The 17,691-nt window shown below is 52.9% G+C and overlaps 1 protein-coding gene across 1 annotated transcript; it reads right to left on the reverse strand.

Moving 5' to 3' along the window:
- Positions 1 to 18: 18 nt before the first annotated feature.
- LOC124654226 (putative callose synthase 6) lies at positions 19 to 16,521 on the reverse strand. Its single transcript, XM_047193246.1, has 15 exons — positions 16,347 to 16,521; positions 15,636 to 15,736; positions 15,001 to 15,098; positions 14,837 to 14,921; positions 14,627 to 14,743; positions 14,412 to 14,540; positions 14,188 to 14,277; positions 13,965 to 14,050; positions 13,705 to 13,834; positions 12,744 to 12,863; positions 12,584 to 12,660; positions 12,450 to 12,516; positions 665 to 771; positions 473 to 590; positions 19 to 344 (listed from the first exon to the last, which is right to left on the reverse strand). Exons 1-14 carry the CDS (start codon positions 16,519 to 16,521, stop codon positions 581 to 583), a joined length of 1,392 nt encoding a protein of 463 aa, XP_047049202.1. The 3' UTR covers positions 19 to 344; positions 473 to 580.
- Between the last annotated feature and the right edge of the window lie 1,170 nt (positions 16,522 to 17,691).

The following is a 17,691-nucleotide window of genomic DNA, read 5'->3' on the forward strand; positions in this document are numbered from 1 at the left end:
AGAAACACTGACCTGAATCCACCACATAAGAAGAATAAATGCACGCGAATTTGAGCGTTCCATGACATTTTGAAGTTGTGGCAACAAGAAAAGCAAGGCAGCCAAAATGTTCGGGCCCATATATATGACAATTGCGACATTATATACTGACTGGTTATACCAATTCCGTGTCCAACTATTCAGCAGTTTGCCAGCACCAGATGGATTTTTAATGGAACTTGAATATGTTACTGGAAGAATTATTATCCAAGCAATGGCCACAAAGAATTTTAGTAGGTATCTGATTATTTGCGTCCACTCCATATTCCCCCATGCTTGGATAGTAAGACATATATCCAAAGTCACTGCAATAGTTCAGCTACGGAGTTTCAGAAATAGCATCTCTTTAATGAAAACCATGGCATAATAATTCACAGAACAAAGTGCCTGTGGATTGTAATCAATGTAATGAAGCACTGAGAAGTTACTACACCTTTTATGAAGTTGAGTAGGGCTGCAGTTATAAAGACACTTAAAACGCTTCTGAAAACAGTTACATCAGCAATTCCAGAAAGTGATCCAGAGGAACTCCATGAAATTATTAGCATTGCCTAGAAAATCAAGCTATTTGTGTTATATATTTACTGGTTAAAACAATATGGTGTGCTTCAGAAAGAGGAATTACCTGGAACGCCAGTATAAAAACACCCACATACGATTAAAACTTCTAAACAGGTGCAGAAACGTACGGACTTCAACAAAATTTGTTTTTGGCTTTCTTGTTGTACGACCCTGTAAGAAACCAAAAAACAAATAGTGTCAGAATCAGCCTTTAGCATAATAGTTAGTTAAAGTGAACATGAAGCCCTTCCAATTTTGAAGATTCGAACTAGCATGTATGGGCTTTTGATACTTTTTTTCACGAGAACGTAAAAAGCATTGCATTTCGATTCATTGATAGAAAAGGAGTTTATACACAGGTCCAAAGAAGGACCAACACCACGCCATACAACTCAACCCACAGAAGCTAGCCTAGGGGAGCAGTAAGCAAACGCCCTGAGCCTCGCCTGCGCCCATTGACCTAGCCTTGATCGTGTCCAGCAGGGAGGCCACCTAGGGCTGCAGGTTTCTCGAAGACGACTGTGTTGCGATGCTTCCAGATCCACCATGCCGTGAGCATGATCACGGACGAGGTGTCATTGCGAATAATGCGAGGGCTGGATCTTAGCGCAGTCACCCACCAGTACCATGAAGACGTCCTCGGCGTCGCGTTGCGATGCATCTCCGTGGAGGAACGCAAACTCCTCGACGACATCCAAGCTGGCGAGTGTGGCCACCACTCCTCGTCGTGCACCCTCGCTGGCAAAGCCTTCCGCAGCAGCTTCTAGGCCTACAACACTACAGGACGCCATCGAGCTCGTCAAGACCTGTGAGGCATGTCAATCCCACGCCAAGCAAGTACACCAGCCCACACAGGAGCTACAAACCATCCCGCACTCATGGCCTTTCGCAGTCTGGGGGCTGGATATCATGGGACCCTTCCCGCGAGTGCAAGGGGGCTACCGCTACCTCTACATCGCCATCGACAAATTCACCAAGTGGCCATGAGTGGAGCCCGTGCGAACAATCCTGGCAAGATCAGCGGTCAACTTCATCAAGAGATTAACATGCCGGCTCGGCATACCCAACCGCATCATCACCGACAACGGCAGCCAGTTTACCAGCGGCATCTTCAAGGCCCACTGCGCAGACATCGGCACCAAGATTTGCTACGCGCCTACGCCACCATCATGCACCCACGAAGCAATGGACAAGCTGAGCGTGCCAACGCAGAAGTGCTGAAGGGCCTGAAGACGAAAACCTTCGGCAAGAAGCTCAAGGTCTGCGGCAAGAACTGGCTCGTCTCTCTCCAGTCAGTGTTGTGGTCTATCCGCACAACGGAGACCAAGCCTACCGGCGAAACACCCTTCAGCCTCGTCTACGGGCGGAAGCAGTCCTCCCGAGGAGCTCAAGCACGGCTCTCCACGAGTGCTCGCCTCGACGAGAGCCGCCAAGATGGAATGAGGAGGGACGACAACCTCCTCCTCGAGGAAGCTCAGTGCCAGGCCGCCATTCGCGTAGCCAGGTACCAGCAAAGTCTACTCCGCTATCACAGCCGCTACATCAGGACGCGCACTCTCGAAGCTGGTGACCTCATCCTCCGCAGGAAGCTCTCACGCGAGGGCTTGCCCAAGCTCTCGCCGATGTAGGAAGGGCCCTTCAGGGTCAAGCACGTCAGCAGGCCAGGTGCGGCAAGGCTGGAGACGGAGATGGATGAACCGGTGCCGAACACCTGGAACATCCAGCATCTCCACAAGTTCTACCCGTGATCAACCGAATCCCTCTCTCGAGGAAGGCCCTGTGCTCACCGCAGAGGCAGTAATGTAATGAACCGGTTTCTTTCCAGCAGTAAGGCTAAGTTATTTTACGTTATGTATCCTATTGCGAGTGTAGTGTACGCTCACGGGTTCCCATCTGGGTATCACGCAAGTGGGGGTTGAGCACGGTGCCTATGCTTGGGTGACCCAAGAGACTGAGCTCTGGCTCGCGGGCGGCGCCCCTACCTTACACCACCTCACCAAGGTCCTTGGTGCTTATTCTCCTCTCGTGGCGCCCACGTATGAACCGGCAAGCGCACGCAAGCACTGCTTCAGCTATCCTGTGTGCATTTCTTGTTACCAGAGCAGAAGCAGCCACCCTCCCAAGGAAACAAGCAGAGAGGCCTCGCGAGGAAGTCCCCTCACGAGACCCTACATCTCACGAGGACATCCCCTTACGAGACCTTACATCTCACATGGAAGTTCCCGTACAAGGCACCTCCGCTTCACGTGGAAAATCGCCTCACGAGACCCTACATCTCAAGAGGAAGTCCCCTTACGAGACCTTACATCTCACAAGGAAGTCCCTACACGAGGCTCTACGCTTCACGGGAAGGATCCCCTCACGAGACCTTACATCTCACGAGGAAGTCCTTACACGAGGCTACGCTTCATGGGAAAGATCCCCTCACGGGACCTTACATCTCATGAGGAAGTCCCTACGCGAGGCTCTATGCCTCACGGGAAAGATCCCCTCACGAGACCTTACATCTCATGAGGAAGTCCCTACCCGAGGCTCTACGCTTCACGGGAGAGATCCCCTCACGAGACCTTACATCTCACGAGGAAGTTCCCACATGAGGCTTCGAGCTTCATGCGGAAGTCCCCTCACGCAAGGGCGGAGCTAGCAATCTGGCAAGGTTTGGCGCCGCCATACCTAAAAATTATCGCTAATACTAGGTGTGGGTATATGTTTCAGCTTGTCTTCTGCCACCGGCCGTCGCTGGACATCGCTGCACTTTGAGGAACAAGAAACGATGGAAGATAGGGCCAAGATGACAAGATGCTGAACCGATAAGTAAGTTAGTCCCGTGTTGGGCCTGCTGGATGGTGTTCTTGGGCCTGATTGGTGATGCATGGGCTTGTGCGCTCATCACGGTTTGCCAATCAACACACGATCTTGCCGATGTACTGAGATCCCATAAACCCTCGTTAATCCTCATCGCCATCCTGAGGAACAGAGGTGGCACCGTGGCAGGGTGCAACAACAGCCATCAAGCACAGAACCTCGACCACCGGCCAACGCGAGGCCATGACCGCTGATCGGTAAGGCAGCGAGAGCAAGGATATGTCGCCGAAGAAGAACAGCATGTACGTGATGCAATGCGTTTGATTTTGAAACTGAAACTGCACTTCAAGTTTTAAACCAATCTTGTTGTTGTTGACTGAAATAAGCTCGTGTACGAGTACGAACTTTACTATAGTATTGTACCATGCCTCTATTCCCTAATATGACACTATTAGTTACTAAATCATGTTTTTCTATTATTTCTCAGTTTCTGCAGTTCATTAGTTTGTTCAACTAGTTAAACTTGTTGATCAATTATTAATGTTATTTTCATTCAGTAAGGTATTTTGAGTGCAATGCTTTAATTTAAGATTATGAAATTAGACTGTACAAAATGAACATAGAGTAATATTAATCTAGTGGAGTCTTGCATTTTCTTAGTTATTGACTTCGCCACACCTCAAATTTAATCCTGCCTCCTGCCACTGCCCTCGCGAGAACCTACATCTCACGAGGAAGTCCCCTCACCCCCTCATGAGACCCTACATCTCACGAGGAAGTCCCCTTACGAAATACTACAACTCGCGAGGAGGTCCCACCACGTGACCTCACGTCAAGAGCAAGCTCGGTACTTCCGTCGTACGCCGCCTCGCCAAGTCCGTGACGATCAACCCCCTCGGATAACACGCGAGAAGCGTGCGCTAGCGCCGTTATTGGCCAAGTAGTGTGTATCCTCTTGTCGCCAGAGCAGGATGCGGACAATCCACGAGCGACCTCTCGCGAGGAGTCCGGGGGGATGGCTGTCCAAAAGGCGAGTCTAGGCTACGTCTGCTCCCTCACGCTCCGCTCTCGAACCCTATCAACACAACTTCGGTCCTGCCGTTCCCCGCATACTGGTGGACCTCAAGAAGAAAACCGCAAGGGACAACCTCTCGATCCACTCCGCCGCCTCGCCAAGACCTTGGTGCCCGCCGGCCTCGCTTCTCAAGCGGCATACCGGCGCATGGCAATCATGGCGCATTGGGGCTGGTCCCCGTCGACGCGGGACACTTAAAACGCGAGGAGAAAAAAGAGGCAAAAAAACTCACGGGCAAACAAACAACAAACGAGAAGTGCCGGGGGCTAGGTGTTAACGATTATAGACGCGACACAATTGCCTAGAATATTCTGTTACACAAAAGGCCATGTTGCTTTGAACCGGGAAGTCAAAAGAGGGCCGCACCCACCATCGGCGAAGACCGCGTCGGCCGGTGGGTCGATCGGCCCCGCTTACACCTCCGTGGGAAGGAAGAAGAGACGGCATAGGTTGCCATCGAAGATCCTGGCGGTGAAGTCGCGGGTGCCACGGTGGCGGAACGTCAAGAAGAAGTCGTGTTGGGCGAGGGTGAACTCCTTTGAGCCGTGGTGAGGAACATGCTCCCCTGCTCGTCGATTGTGCGTCGTCACCCGCCACATCTTCTAGCTCGCGCCAGCCTCCCTCAGGTAGTCATGCCCCGAATCCGCTTGCACGACAGCCTCGGTGAACTCGTCGGGAAGCCTCGAGCGCTCAAGCACCTCTATGTGAACGAAGGAGACGAACTCGAGGCGTGGCTTGGGCACATCGGATGACTCCTCCTCGTGGCGAAGCCCAAAGGGGGCCGGAGGATTGGCACGAGCCGCGGCCACCTGGTGGCCGAACCGCCAACGGGCGGCCCGTGAGGAGGGGGAGCCACGCCGCTCGCCGGCGCGATATCGCCCTCTCACACAACGGCGGCAGCCGGGATCTGCATTTCCCGCCACGCGCGCGGGCAACCGCAGCCGCTTTTCTTGGAGGCATCCGGCCGGCGCCAACGGCGCCGTCTTCGGCTTGTTCTTGCTCCCTCCGAGTGCCACGGCCCGCGTTCCACCGGCGCCACCGAGAGGTTGGCAACCCCGGGAAGGATCTCCGGAGCGAGGCGGGGGTGGCGGAGAAGCGCTGCGGAGAAGATGTTCGGCGGAGCCGGAAGTGGAAGAAGCCGGATTTGGGAGCGATGACGGTGGCGGAGGAAGTGAGGGGAACTACCCCCGCCCCCGCACGGTCTTTAAGGGCGCGGGGGCGGATCCTGAGGCGTTTGGAAGTGACAAGACAACGCCGTGCAGATGCATGTCCGACGGCGCACGATCGACTGTTGTTTGGCCTCCATGGCAAGGGTTGAAGCCACGTTCGAGCAAACAGGCGCGCGCTGCCACGTGGCACCGCATGGGCCCCGCAGCGTTTTGGGACCCTCTCCCTTTGCTGCTAGGTCGTGCGGGCCAAGCCCCCGGCCGTCGGTGTGGCACCGGGGTACCACGGTCCACGTGCTCGCCGAGCCCACGTGGTGGCCCATTCACTAGCCACGAGGGATCCCTCCTTTCACGGGGCCTTTCGGCTCGCGGGGACCCCCTCGCGAGGGAGTCAACTGTTATGGTCGGTTTGACCTATACGCGCAGGAAGCCCATTAGTGGCTAGTTGTGGGCTTAGCCCAAGTAAATTAGGGGCTTAGCCCAAGTAAATTAGGGTTTCGAGGAGGCCGTCCTCCTATATAAACACTTGTATCCTTCGAGATTAATCGGACAATAATCGCGTATCATTATCGTCTCGTCTCCCGAAGGAGACGGGAGATCCCGGCGCCGCCGCACCAACCCTAGCCGCCGCCTCCTTCCTCCGCGACGGCGCCCGGCCCGCCGACACCGAGCTCTCCAACCTCTCCCGCCCTCACTTCCACCCTTACAACCTCCGCCCTGGACCCGGTCGACGCGTCCGCCTTCGTCGTCTCTCTTCATGCTATGGCGGGCATCAAGACGGCAAAGACGATGCTCGCTCCCGGTGACGATCAACTGGGAGAGCGTCTCGCCGCTGCGCCGGTGGACACGGGCTCGACGCACAACTTCCTATCCAACACCGCCATGCGCCGCCCTCGCTCTCCCGGCCGGCGGGATCGGAGAGGTACGGCGTCACCGTCGCCAACGGGGACCGTCTTACGTGCCGGGCGTGGCGCGACGAGTTCACGTGCTCGTAGGCGACGAGCCATTCTTCATCGACCGCGTCGGCATCGACTTGGGCTGCTACGACTTCATCCTCGGCCTCGACTTCACGAGCACCTTAGGCCCCATCCTTTGGGACCTCGACGTGCCGTCCCTCATCTTCGGCGCGAGGGCGGCCGCCGTGTTCACCGGACGGGCTTGGGCAGCACCGGCGCATCTCCGCAGCTCCACCCGATGGCCGCCGCGCTTGACGAGGCGCACCCGCTCCGGCCGGACTGCTGCGGCGAAGCACGGCGACCTCTTCGACGAGCCGCGGGGCCTCCCTCCTCGCGGCCCCGTGACCACCGCATACACTCGTTGCCGAACACGGCGCCCGTCGGCCGTGCGGCCGTACCGGTACCCCCGCTGCAGAAGGACGAGCTCGAGCGCCGGGTGGCGGTCATGCCGGCACGAGGGCATCATCCGGATTTCCACGTCGCCGTTCCGCGCCCCCGTGCTCCTTATGCGCAAGGCCGACGGCACGTGGCGCTTCGCATCGACTTTCGCGCCCTCAACACCGTCACGTCCAAGGACAAGTTCCCCATCCCCGTCGTGGATGAGCTCACGGACGAGCGCATGGCGCGCGCTTCTTCACGCAAGCTTGACTTGCGCTCGGGCTATCATCGGGTGCGCATGCACCGGACGACATCGCCAAGACGGCGTTCCGCACACACCATGGCCACTACGAGTTTTTGGTGATGCCTTTCGGCCTCTCCAACGCGCCGAGCAACCTTCCGGGCCACGATGAACGACGTGCTCAGCCCCTACTTACGACGCTTTGTGCTTGTTTTCTTTGATGATATTTTGATCTACGACGCATCACCGGGCGGAGCACTGCAGGCACGTGGCCATCATCTTCAACGAGCTTCGAGCGCATCGTCTTCATCTCAAGCGCTCGAAGTGCTCGTTTGGCACGACCTCCGTCGCGTACTTGGGCCACGTCATCTCCGCCGACGGTGTCGCGATGGACGCGGACAAGGTCGCCGCCGTCGCCGCTCGGCCGACGCCCCGGTCGCCGCGAGCTCTTCGCGGATTTTTGGGCCTCGCGGGATACTACCGGCGGTACATCCGGGACTTCGGCCTCATCGCCGCGCCTCTCGCTCGCTCGCTTCGCCGCGACGCTTTCTCTCGGGACGAGGAGGCGGCCACGGCCTTCGCCGCCTCGCGGCGGGCACTCACGGCGGGCCCCGTTCTTCGGATGCCGGACTTCGACGAGCCGTTTGTGGTGGACTGCGACGCCTCCGGCATCGGCTTCGGCGCCGTCCTTCACCGGGGGCGAGGGCCACTCGCTTTCTTCGGCCGCCCCTTCGCCGCGCGCCACCACAAGCTCGCCGCATATGAGCGCGAGCCGATCGGGCTGGTCCGGGCGGTCGCGCACCGGCGGGCGTATCTTTGGGGCCGGACGTTCCGGTGTGCGCACGGACCACTACGGCCTAAAGTTCTTCGTCGGATCGGCGCCTCTCCACAGTGCCGCAGCATCAGTGGATCAGCAAGCTCTTTGGCTTCGACTTCACCGTCGAGTACCGCCCCGGTCGCCTCAACACAGTCGCCGACGCCCTGTCCCGCCGCGACATCGACGACGCCGCGGACGCGCCCACAGTCGGTGCGGCCCTCTGCATCCACTCCGGGCCATCTTTCGCCTTCATTGACGGGGTTCGCCGCGCTACTACCGAGGCCACGGATGCGCAGCAGCTGCGCCAGCGCCTGGCCGACGGCGAGCTGGCCGCGCCATGGCGCTCGGACGAGGACTACTCCTCCATGGGCGCCGCATCTTTGTGCCGGATCACGGAGACTCGCGCCATCGGGCCTTGTCCTTGGCGCATTCTCGCAGTCACAAGGGCGTCCGAGAAGACCCCGCACCGTCTCCGCGCTGATTTTTACATTCCAGGGGATGGCGTCCCGGTGCGAGACCGGGTGCGAGCGTGTGTCACATGCCGGCGGAACAAGACGGAAACGCTCCGTCCCGGCGGGCTTACGCAACCGCCGGACGTGCGCGTCCCGTGTGTGGGCGGACATCTCCATGGACTTCATCGAGGGGCCGCCGAAGGTTGGCGGCAAGTCCGTCATCCTCACGGTGGTCGACCGTTTCTCCAAGTACGCGCACTTCATCGCCCTCGGCCATCCCTATACGGCGGCGTCCGTGGCACGCGCCTTCTTCGACGGCATCGTTCGCCTCCACGGGTTTCCGTCCTCCATCGTCGGTGATCGTGATCCCGTGTTCACGGGTCACGTCCGAGAGGGACCTCTTTGGGTTGGCAGGCGTGAAGCTCCGCATGAACACGGCGTTTCATCCTCAGACGGACGGCCAGTCCGAGGTCGTCAACAAGATCATCGCCATGTACCTACGCTGCATCACCGGGGATCGTCCACGAGCTTGGGGTGGATCGGTCGGCGTGGGCCGAGTACTCGCTACAACACGTCCTACCACTCCGCGCCGCACACTACTCCCTTTGAGGTGGTCTACGGGAGGCCACCACCGGCGATGCTTCCCTATGCGTTCGGCACGGCCCGTACCGAGACGCGCAGATGACCCGCTGCGTACCCGCGACGAGATATCGGGCCGAGGCACGCCGGCGGCTTCTTCGAGCTCGGCGGCTCGGCTAGGAGGTACTATGATGCTCATCATCGCGAGGCGGAGTTTGCGGTGGACGACCGGGTCCGGCTCCGTCTTCTTCACCGGACGACCCGGTCCTTGGACCCGCGCTCCCGGCGCAAGTTGGGCCCTCGTTACGCCGGCCCTTTCCGTGTGCTCGGAGCGCATCGGCAAGCTCGCCTACCGCCTCGAGTTGCTCTGCGGGCTCGCGCCTCCACGACGTCTTCAACGTCGGTCTCCCGAAGGCCTACCGGGCGACCCTCCTTCGCACCACCAACTCTTCCACCTACTTCGGATGGGCGTCTCGAGCCCGCCCCGGCGAGTGTGGCTCGCGTGTTGAAGGCCCGGCAGCGCCGTGGTGTTTGGCACGTCTTGGTGCATTGGACGAGCCGCGCGAGGACGAGGCGACTTGGGAGAAGCTTGAAGATCTCCGCCGGCAGCTTCCGGAAGTTCGACTCGAGGACGAGCCGTTTGAGAAGGCGGGGAGAGATGTTATGGTCGGTTTGACCTATACACGCGGAAGCCCACTAGTGGCTAGTTATGGGCTTAGCCCAAGTAAATTAGGGCTTAGCCCAAGTAAATTAGGGTTTAGAGGAGGCCGTCCTCCTATATAAACACTTGTATCCCTTCGAGATTAATCGGACAATAATTCGGTATCATTACTCGTCTCGTCTCCCGAAGGGAGACGGGAGAACCCCGCGCCCGCCGCACCAACCCTAGCCGCCGCCTCCTTCCTCCGCGACGGCGCCCAGCCCGCCGGCGCCGAGCTCTCCAACCTCTCCGCCCTCACTTCCACCCTTACAACCTCCGCCCCTAGACCCGGTAGAACCCTAGCCTAATGATACCGAATTATTGTCCGATTAATCTCGAAGGGATACAAGTGTTTATATAGGAGGACGGCCTCCTCTAAACCCTAATTTACTTGGGCTAAGCCCTAATTTACTTGGGCTAAGCCCATAACTAGCCACTAGTGGGCTTCCTGCGTGTATAGGTCAAACCGACCATAACACATCAACACTTGGCGTTTCTAGAGCAAGACAGAAGCCCTCACGTAGACCCCTTCGCGAGGAGTCCGCGCCATGCCTTCAAGATGCTCCGCGCTGGACCACACTACAAGACAGACCATGTGAAGAAGACGAAGATGGAAGCCATGACATGCGTCATGGCTGGAGGCGGTCATGCCCTCCACTCCGGAAGATAAGGAAATCCCTGACACCCCTTGCATAAAGCTATGTGGCCGTTGCTTCTTTCCGAAAAGATCGACATGGGCGATGCGAACAGAAAGCAGGGGCGGGGTCGAAGTCCACAACCACTCTCGTAGACCAGCACCCCTTTCCAGGATATGGACCAAGTCCATGTCGCAGCATGCTCGTGGCAACCACTCCCCAAGTTTCCGTGGGGAGGAGGACTAATGCCTCTATAAAAGGAGGAGCAGCTGCTCTATAGAAAAGGCGAGTCCTTTAGGGGCTAGTTTGGTTTGAGGCCTGAGGTTGGTGCCTCGGAGAAAACCGAGCCTGGCATGGGCCTGAGAAACTCAGAAAATTTGCCTGGCCAGGCTAGCATGGGGCTGATGTGTTTGGTACCTGACCTGAGCCTGGTAAGAAATTATTTTTTCCATGAATGCATAAAACATTGCTGGCCCACTCTTCCTTACGATGGCAAGCAAGATTAGTTTCCCAAGCAATCGTGGGGCCACCCATTCCGTGAGCCTGGCTCGGGCTAATGATGGTGCCTGGTGCTCTAGCCAGGCTAATAACCATCGGACATCTTCCGAGGCCAGGCCGACAACTTATTAGCCAGGGTGCCAGCCAAACAATACTCGAGCAGCATACGAGGGACGCTCCAGGCCAGGCGAGCTACGTCTAGGACGCAAACAAAACAGGCCCTAAATCTGGCGACAGCTTCTTCAAGCTCCAGACTTGTAATCCCTCTTTGTGCTTCACGAGACATTGCGAGTACAATACAAGCGAAGGCAGGAGTTTTGCTCCTCGTGAGGGCCCCGAACCTGGGTAATTCCGGTGTCCCTCTCTGCCATGTTTTGCTCGTCGCTTTGTTAGCGACGCCGTGGTTCTGTGGATCTGGATGCGTCGCACTTAGCCCCCTGTGATTCGATAACCTTAAGGGTGCTGCCAAGGTACCCGTGTTCCTCTCGAGACACGAAACCCTGAAACTCACAGCAGGCTGAACTGCAGGTGTTCGATGCCTCCACTAAGATGGTGGTTGGCAAAGGTGAGACAGCCCCTTTCTGGATGGACAGATGGCTCGATGGGAAGGCCATCAGGGAGATAGCCGAAGCTTTTCATGCTAATCCCAAAACGCGCTCGAAAGCGCCATACGGTGAGGAAGGCGCTGTTGGAGCGCCGATGGATTGCCGGTATCCAGGGCGTGCTTAGTTCGCTGGCCCTTCGGCAATACGTCCAGTTGTGGATCAGGTTGCGGGATATACAGCTCACAGCGACGCCTGACGCACTCCTTTGGAGATGGACAGCGGATGCACAGTATTCCTCCAGTTCTTGTTAGGAGTTCCTCTTCCAAGGAGCCATCTTATATCCAGACCGTGGAAGCTAAACTGGCATTGTTACCCCGCCCCCAACCCACAAGTAAAGTTCTTCATCTGGCTTGCCTGCCTTGACCGCTGCTGCAAGGGTGACAGGCTAGCGCGGCAGGGCCTACGACACCCCCTGCGCTGCCCCCTGCGTGACTCACTGGTTGCCCTTTCTAGAGGTCAATCTGGTATGAGGTGTTGTCCTGGATCCACCACGGCTGAGCCACCGGTTGCGGGAGATGACTTTGTGGAATGGTGGCTGACGGCTGCCAAATCTACCCCACAGGCGCTGGATAAGGTAACTTCGTCGCTCATTATGCTGACGGCGTAGTGGATTTGGAAGCATCGCAACGCGGTGGTCTTCAACAACGCGCCCCATAGCACGAGTAGTCTCCTCGATATGATTCGATCCAAAGCTCAATCATGGGCCACCGCCGGCGCGATTAGCTTGCAAGCCTTGATCCCCGTTGCTTCGTAGGTCTAGAGATCGTTTGAGTCAAGTTGTATGGTGGGGTGATGGCTCGTCCCGAGCTTGTACATACTTTTAAAAACTATCTTTTCTATCAATGCATCGAAATGCAAAGCTTTTTGCGATTTCGCGAAAAAAGAGTTTTAAATAGGCTGCAGTGGCTGAACTTAATCAAATTAATCATAGTTGTTACTTACCGCCTGATGAAAGAAGTCTGCTCTGAGATCCCATGGCCAGCCAAGCTTCATAAAACATTTCTCTGACCTATGAGGAAGAAAATATTATGCCAGACAGAAAAGGTAAGCAATAACAAATAATAAAATGGGATTACCAAAATTGTTCGTTCAAGTCGTCATAATTTCTCCAAGCTGAGTGACCAGCTGTACCACCTTTACTTCTTTGTGATTCCTTGGGAAAGAAAAATGGAAAATGTAAGAACAGTGACATTTCCTGAAAGGATAATCTAGTTGTCTCAAACTTTACATACTCACTTTCTGCAGAACCTTGTAGATAGGTTCAATGACAACTTTTAGAAATGATCCCTCTTCTTCAAACCCAGGTGGTGGCTGAAAATAGTTTTCCTCAACCATTTCATTCAACTGATTTGCCATCTGCCAAATTAATAAACTTTCACGAATTGCCAATTTTTATGTATTACAGGCTAGTTAAATGGATGTAAAACCCGTGGTGTACTATACTAGTCCACCTTCATTATTTTGTGATGGAATTGCCTTGTAATGTGGTACTATTCAGATAGACATGCTTATAAATTATAATTGGGTCGTGGTGTGATAATCATGTTCCTGGTAGCTGGCTAGTGATTAAAGCCTCTTTTTCACAACCTTGGGTGATGGAAGTATGAAACTGTGCTAATGACATAACCCTTTTTTTTCGAGAGCACGCATAACCATATTTGTCAAAATCAATAGCAATGGGACAAAGGGGCTGCCAGTAAATATTGAGTTGTTTGTGTTTGTTTTGACCAAAATTGTACATAGCCTAAAGATCAAAGTGATACAGTTGTCTGGCATTGTCAGAATGCAAATTACTAAAGGTTAAAAAAATCTAAAACAAATCATTAGAGCAAATAAGTTGGAATCAATCTAGGAATTATGAAAGTATATATACCAACAAACAATTTATTTAACTGTAGCTGGAACACTATGCGCGTAACTAAAATAGATCAACCATGATCGATAAGCTATTGAAGTCAGATACTGACTACATAAGTATATGCAAAACATGGTTTTAAAGGCGCTAAGGCATCTTAGAGCGGCTTGGGGGGGGGGGAGGGGGGGCTCTGACACCAAAGCGACGACTAGGCGGGCGCTTTAGTCGCCTAAAGCGGCCGATTTTCCAAGGCGGAGGGGACGCGCCTTGACGCCTAAGCGACGCCTTTAAAACCATGATGGAAAAGCTCGAAAAGCTCTTTCTTTTTTAAGGGAACCTTACATGGTGGAATATGTAGCATAAGCACTCAGGCATAAACCGAACATTTGAAGCCTCGCCCCAGATAAGAAGGTACAATCCAATGTGGAGAAGCATTAGCTGCTGCTTCTTTAGTGCACCATCATAATTGATCCTGTGAAAGAGAGAAGTGATATTAAAATGTCGAATGCTACAGGAGATTGAGGGCAATATTATTAAAAAAACTCGAAATCACTACAAAAGACAGGGAAATCAACTTGAGGAAAAACAATGGCACCACTTACATGATTCTTGAACTAAGATGCAAATAGTTACACCATGATTCATAATTTCCAAATATCTTTTCCCCCAAATCATTCACAGTGTCAACCTGAAGTTACCATGCTAGATCAGTGTCAAATTTCCACCATATAAGTACAGAGCAAAAAAGATTCGGTTGAACAAAGCATAGATAAATTCCACAGATAACATGGCTGCAACGAAGGCTTCAAAGGAGCATTATCTTACCAAAGGAAGCCCTTCCTGTCCTGAAGTCCTTGTGCTAATATTTGCAAGCAGTAAAATCATGTTTTCTCTCTGATTTTGCACATTCGAGTTCTACATAAGTAATCATAAATAAGTCAAATATATTTGTCAAGCATATCACCATGTGCACCAGTAAGGCTGGATATAATAACATTCCATTACCTCGTATACAATATCAGAACCTAAATGGGTAAGCAACCATTTACCTGAAATCCAAATGCTAGTGAAAGCCAGTCAAGTAAATCCCGGATAGATTTTCCTTCCCTGTGAATTGAAGACATGTGCGGCTTTTGAAGACCATCTGTGTTCCGTATTGCATCAATAGAACTTTTTATCTACACCATTTACAGCACAAATATGATCATAACTTGCTGTAGATTTTCATAAAGAGTATAAACACAGCAAACAAAATATAACTAACCTCCGGGAGTTCCAGAACTGCTTCGGAAGAACCAGGAAAATTGAGGGGGACTATGTTGTACTTGTAACTCCTGAAATGACCACTCTTTTCCTCAACCACTTTAGCACACTTCATCACCTATAAAATAAAATATGGGAGACAGTGATGAAGAAGCTCACCAAGGGAACCGGTGATCGGTAACTTATAAAGCAATAATCTAGAATCGAGTACCTCAGAATCAACTTTGTTGTTTGTAACATCTTTTAACACTTCATAAAGAGCAGATGCCACTTGGTAATATCTAGCCAATTCGTCACTGAGTTTTCAACAATAAAAATAAGGTGATTGAGACAGTTCACCGCAACAGAAATAGATTATGAGTGCATATTCCTTACAAGTTTGTTCTTTGGGAAGTTCTGATTAAATTATCACAGTAGTGCTTATAAAATCGTTGAATCTCCTTTGCATCATTGACAAGAAATTGTGTATCATCCTGTCAAACACAGACTAGAGTCAGGTATTCACCACTCATGAAGAGGTTACAGAGCAGGCAGGTTTCAAAAGGAAAAGAGACGAGGAAAGTCTAGACTTAAGAGTACAGCAATTTTGCAAGAATAGTCACATCATATATGCTTCCGACATAAGACACAACAACAGTATTCACTTTTAAAATCGAACTGAATGGAAGAATGCAAGTACATACTAGTATATCTCATGAGTCAAACTCTTGACATAAGCTCCCAGTCTACTCCCATTTGTGAGGCTATGAAACAGCTAATGCAACTCTATATCGTAATTATACATTAGAGAAGACTTCCATCGAGTTAGGCTACGAAGAAAATCAAAACAAGAATTTTGGTGGACTCCCACTTTGCCATAACAAGAATAAGAGATATGCAGCAAGTGTTTCCCTTTTTGTTGTCGGTGAAAGCATGATAAGAGAGAAACTAAGATTCTGCCACAATGAAGAAAGGGTAGTAACAGCATCATGATTTCATATAGAGTTGCATAATTGGTCCACGTTGGTTACCTGATCTAGCTTAAGTGACATGTATGTTTTGAACTGCCGAACTCCACGTTGGATAGATGATGGATCCATTCTTTGAACTTTCTTGTAGGCATATTTTCGACCTTGGTACAACATGCATGGTAAATCGAATTTCATATCAGAAAAACATGCAATATTTGATGTAACAATAGACAAAAAAGGAACTGAGGAAGTGAGACGCTAGATGAACACTGAAAGAACCACCCTAGCAACAATTTGGTCCATGATGCAAGTCAGCACGCAATGAAGTAATGAACCATATCAGTTTGGGATCTATGACAATTCAGGAGCGTTGCGCAGTGTATCTAATTACTAGTTGGATCGAGTAGCTTTATCTGAGAAGATATTTTCCACGGGCAAGTGATATACTTGTTGTGAGTTCAGCTGGCCATGGACCAATCTATGGTTTGCAGTTAGTGAAATGGGATAAAATGTCTGCACTCTGAAAGCAGCATACTCAGATGCAATTGGTGCACTCCAAATAGCCTTACATGTAGCTACACGAACTGTATCTAAACCAATCGTATTCAAGCACGCATATGAAATACTGCCCAGATTTCTGACACAGTAACTAGGTAGTACTCCAAACAGGAATCGAGATTAGAACAAACACAGAGCAGAGAAATTCCAAAATCTCAACTAGTCTCTGTTCCGTTCCATTCCATGTCATGTAATGTGGGTCTCGTGACTTACATAGGAAGGCGACCCGCGGGTTGAACGGCTCGACCTCGTCGGCGGCGCGGATGAATGGCATGACCTCGGGGGCAAGGGCGTCGGGCACCCGCTCACCGGGCTCCGCCACGCCCTCCGGGAGCCTCCGCGAAGCCAGCGTCTGCGCCAGCATGTTCCGCCTCCCGCTCACTGCCATGGCCGCCGCCCCCGTCGACGTCGAAGCTGCCGCCATCGCCGCCAGATACGTGATGGTGGGGGAGATGGTGGGCTCGTCCGCCATTTATACGACATTGGAGGAGGTGGCGGTGGACGGTGGTAGGGTGCTTGCGGGGATGGACAATGGGTATTCCGATTCGAGTCCTCGCCGCGCCGAGGAGGCAAGGAATTTTGTTCGCGGCGTGAGGACTGACTGGCGTGAGGAGGGAAGCGCGCTTGCTTTATGTCTCTCTCTCTAACCTGAACGGCTGAACGAGTTTGCCTTCAGATGCTTTAGGTCAGCATTGGCACTACCTTTAGATGACCACATGGCATATGTGGGTAAGCAATCTCATCGTTGAGTACGAGTAAGAAGGAAAACAAAAAACTACCTTTAGATGCAAGCAAAAAAAAATCGCCGAAAACGCAAAAGCATGGCGTTTAGATGCATTGGTAGAAAAGAAGTTTATATGTACAAGTCCCCTAGAGGACACACCCCACCATATAACTCAAACCAAGAAAAACTAGTCTAGGGGAGGAGTTGACGGACACCCGGGCTCCCGCGTCCGCCCATTGCCGCGCATCGGACCTAATGTCGTTGAATAGGGACTCCACCGAAGGCCGCGCATTATCGAAGACCACCGCATTCGGTGTTTCCAAATCCACCACGCCGTAAGCATGATAATCGACGAAGTTCCTTTGCGCAGTTGGCGGGGGCGGTTCGCACGGCCTGCGACCACCACTCCGCGAAGTCACCCTCCACCAGGTGGGAGGACTCCGAGGTGGATCGGATCCACGAGAGGACCTCAAACCACACCATCCTAGAGAAAGAGCACCCGAGTGAGCGGATGCGTCATGGTCTCCACGGCACCGGTCGCACAACGGCGCATGTAGGCGCATGCGGTAAGCCCCACCTCGCCAGCCCTCTCACCCGTCCAGACATCCGTCCATGCAGGGCCGCTCATATGAAGAACTTCACCCTTGGCGGCGCCCAAGATTTCCAATTCAGCCTCCAAGACCCTAACGTGATAGCCTGATACGTCCAATTTGCATCACTATTTTGTATTATAATCTACTGTTATTTATTGATATATTTCATATTTAGACATGATACTTATGTTATTTTATCTATTTTTGCATGTTTGATGATTTTCACGGGATTTGTCTGCCG

This window comes from Lolium rigidum, chromosome 1, assembly GCF_022539505.1.
Source record: "Lolium rigidum isolate FL_2022 chromosome 1, APGP_CSIRO_Lrig_0.1, whole genome shotgun sequence".
NCBI lineage: Eukaryota > Viridiplantae > Streptophyta > Magnoliopsida > Poales > Poaceae > Lolium > Lolium rigidum.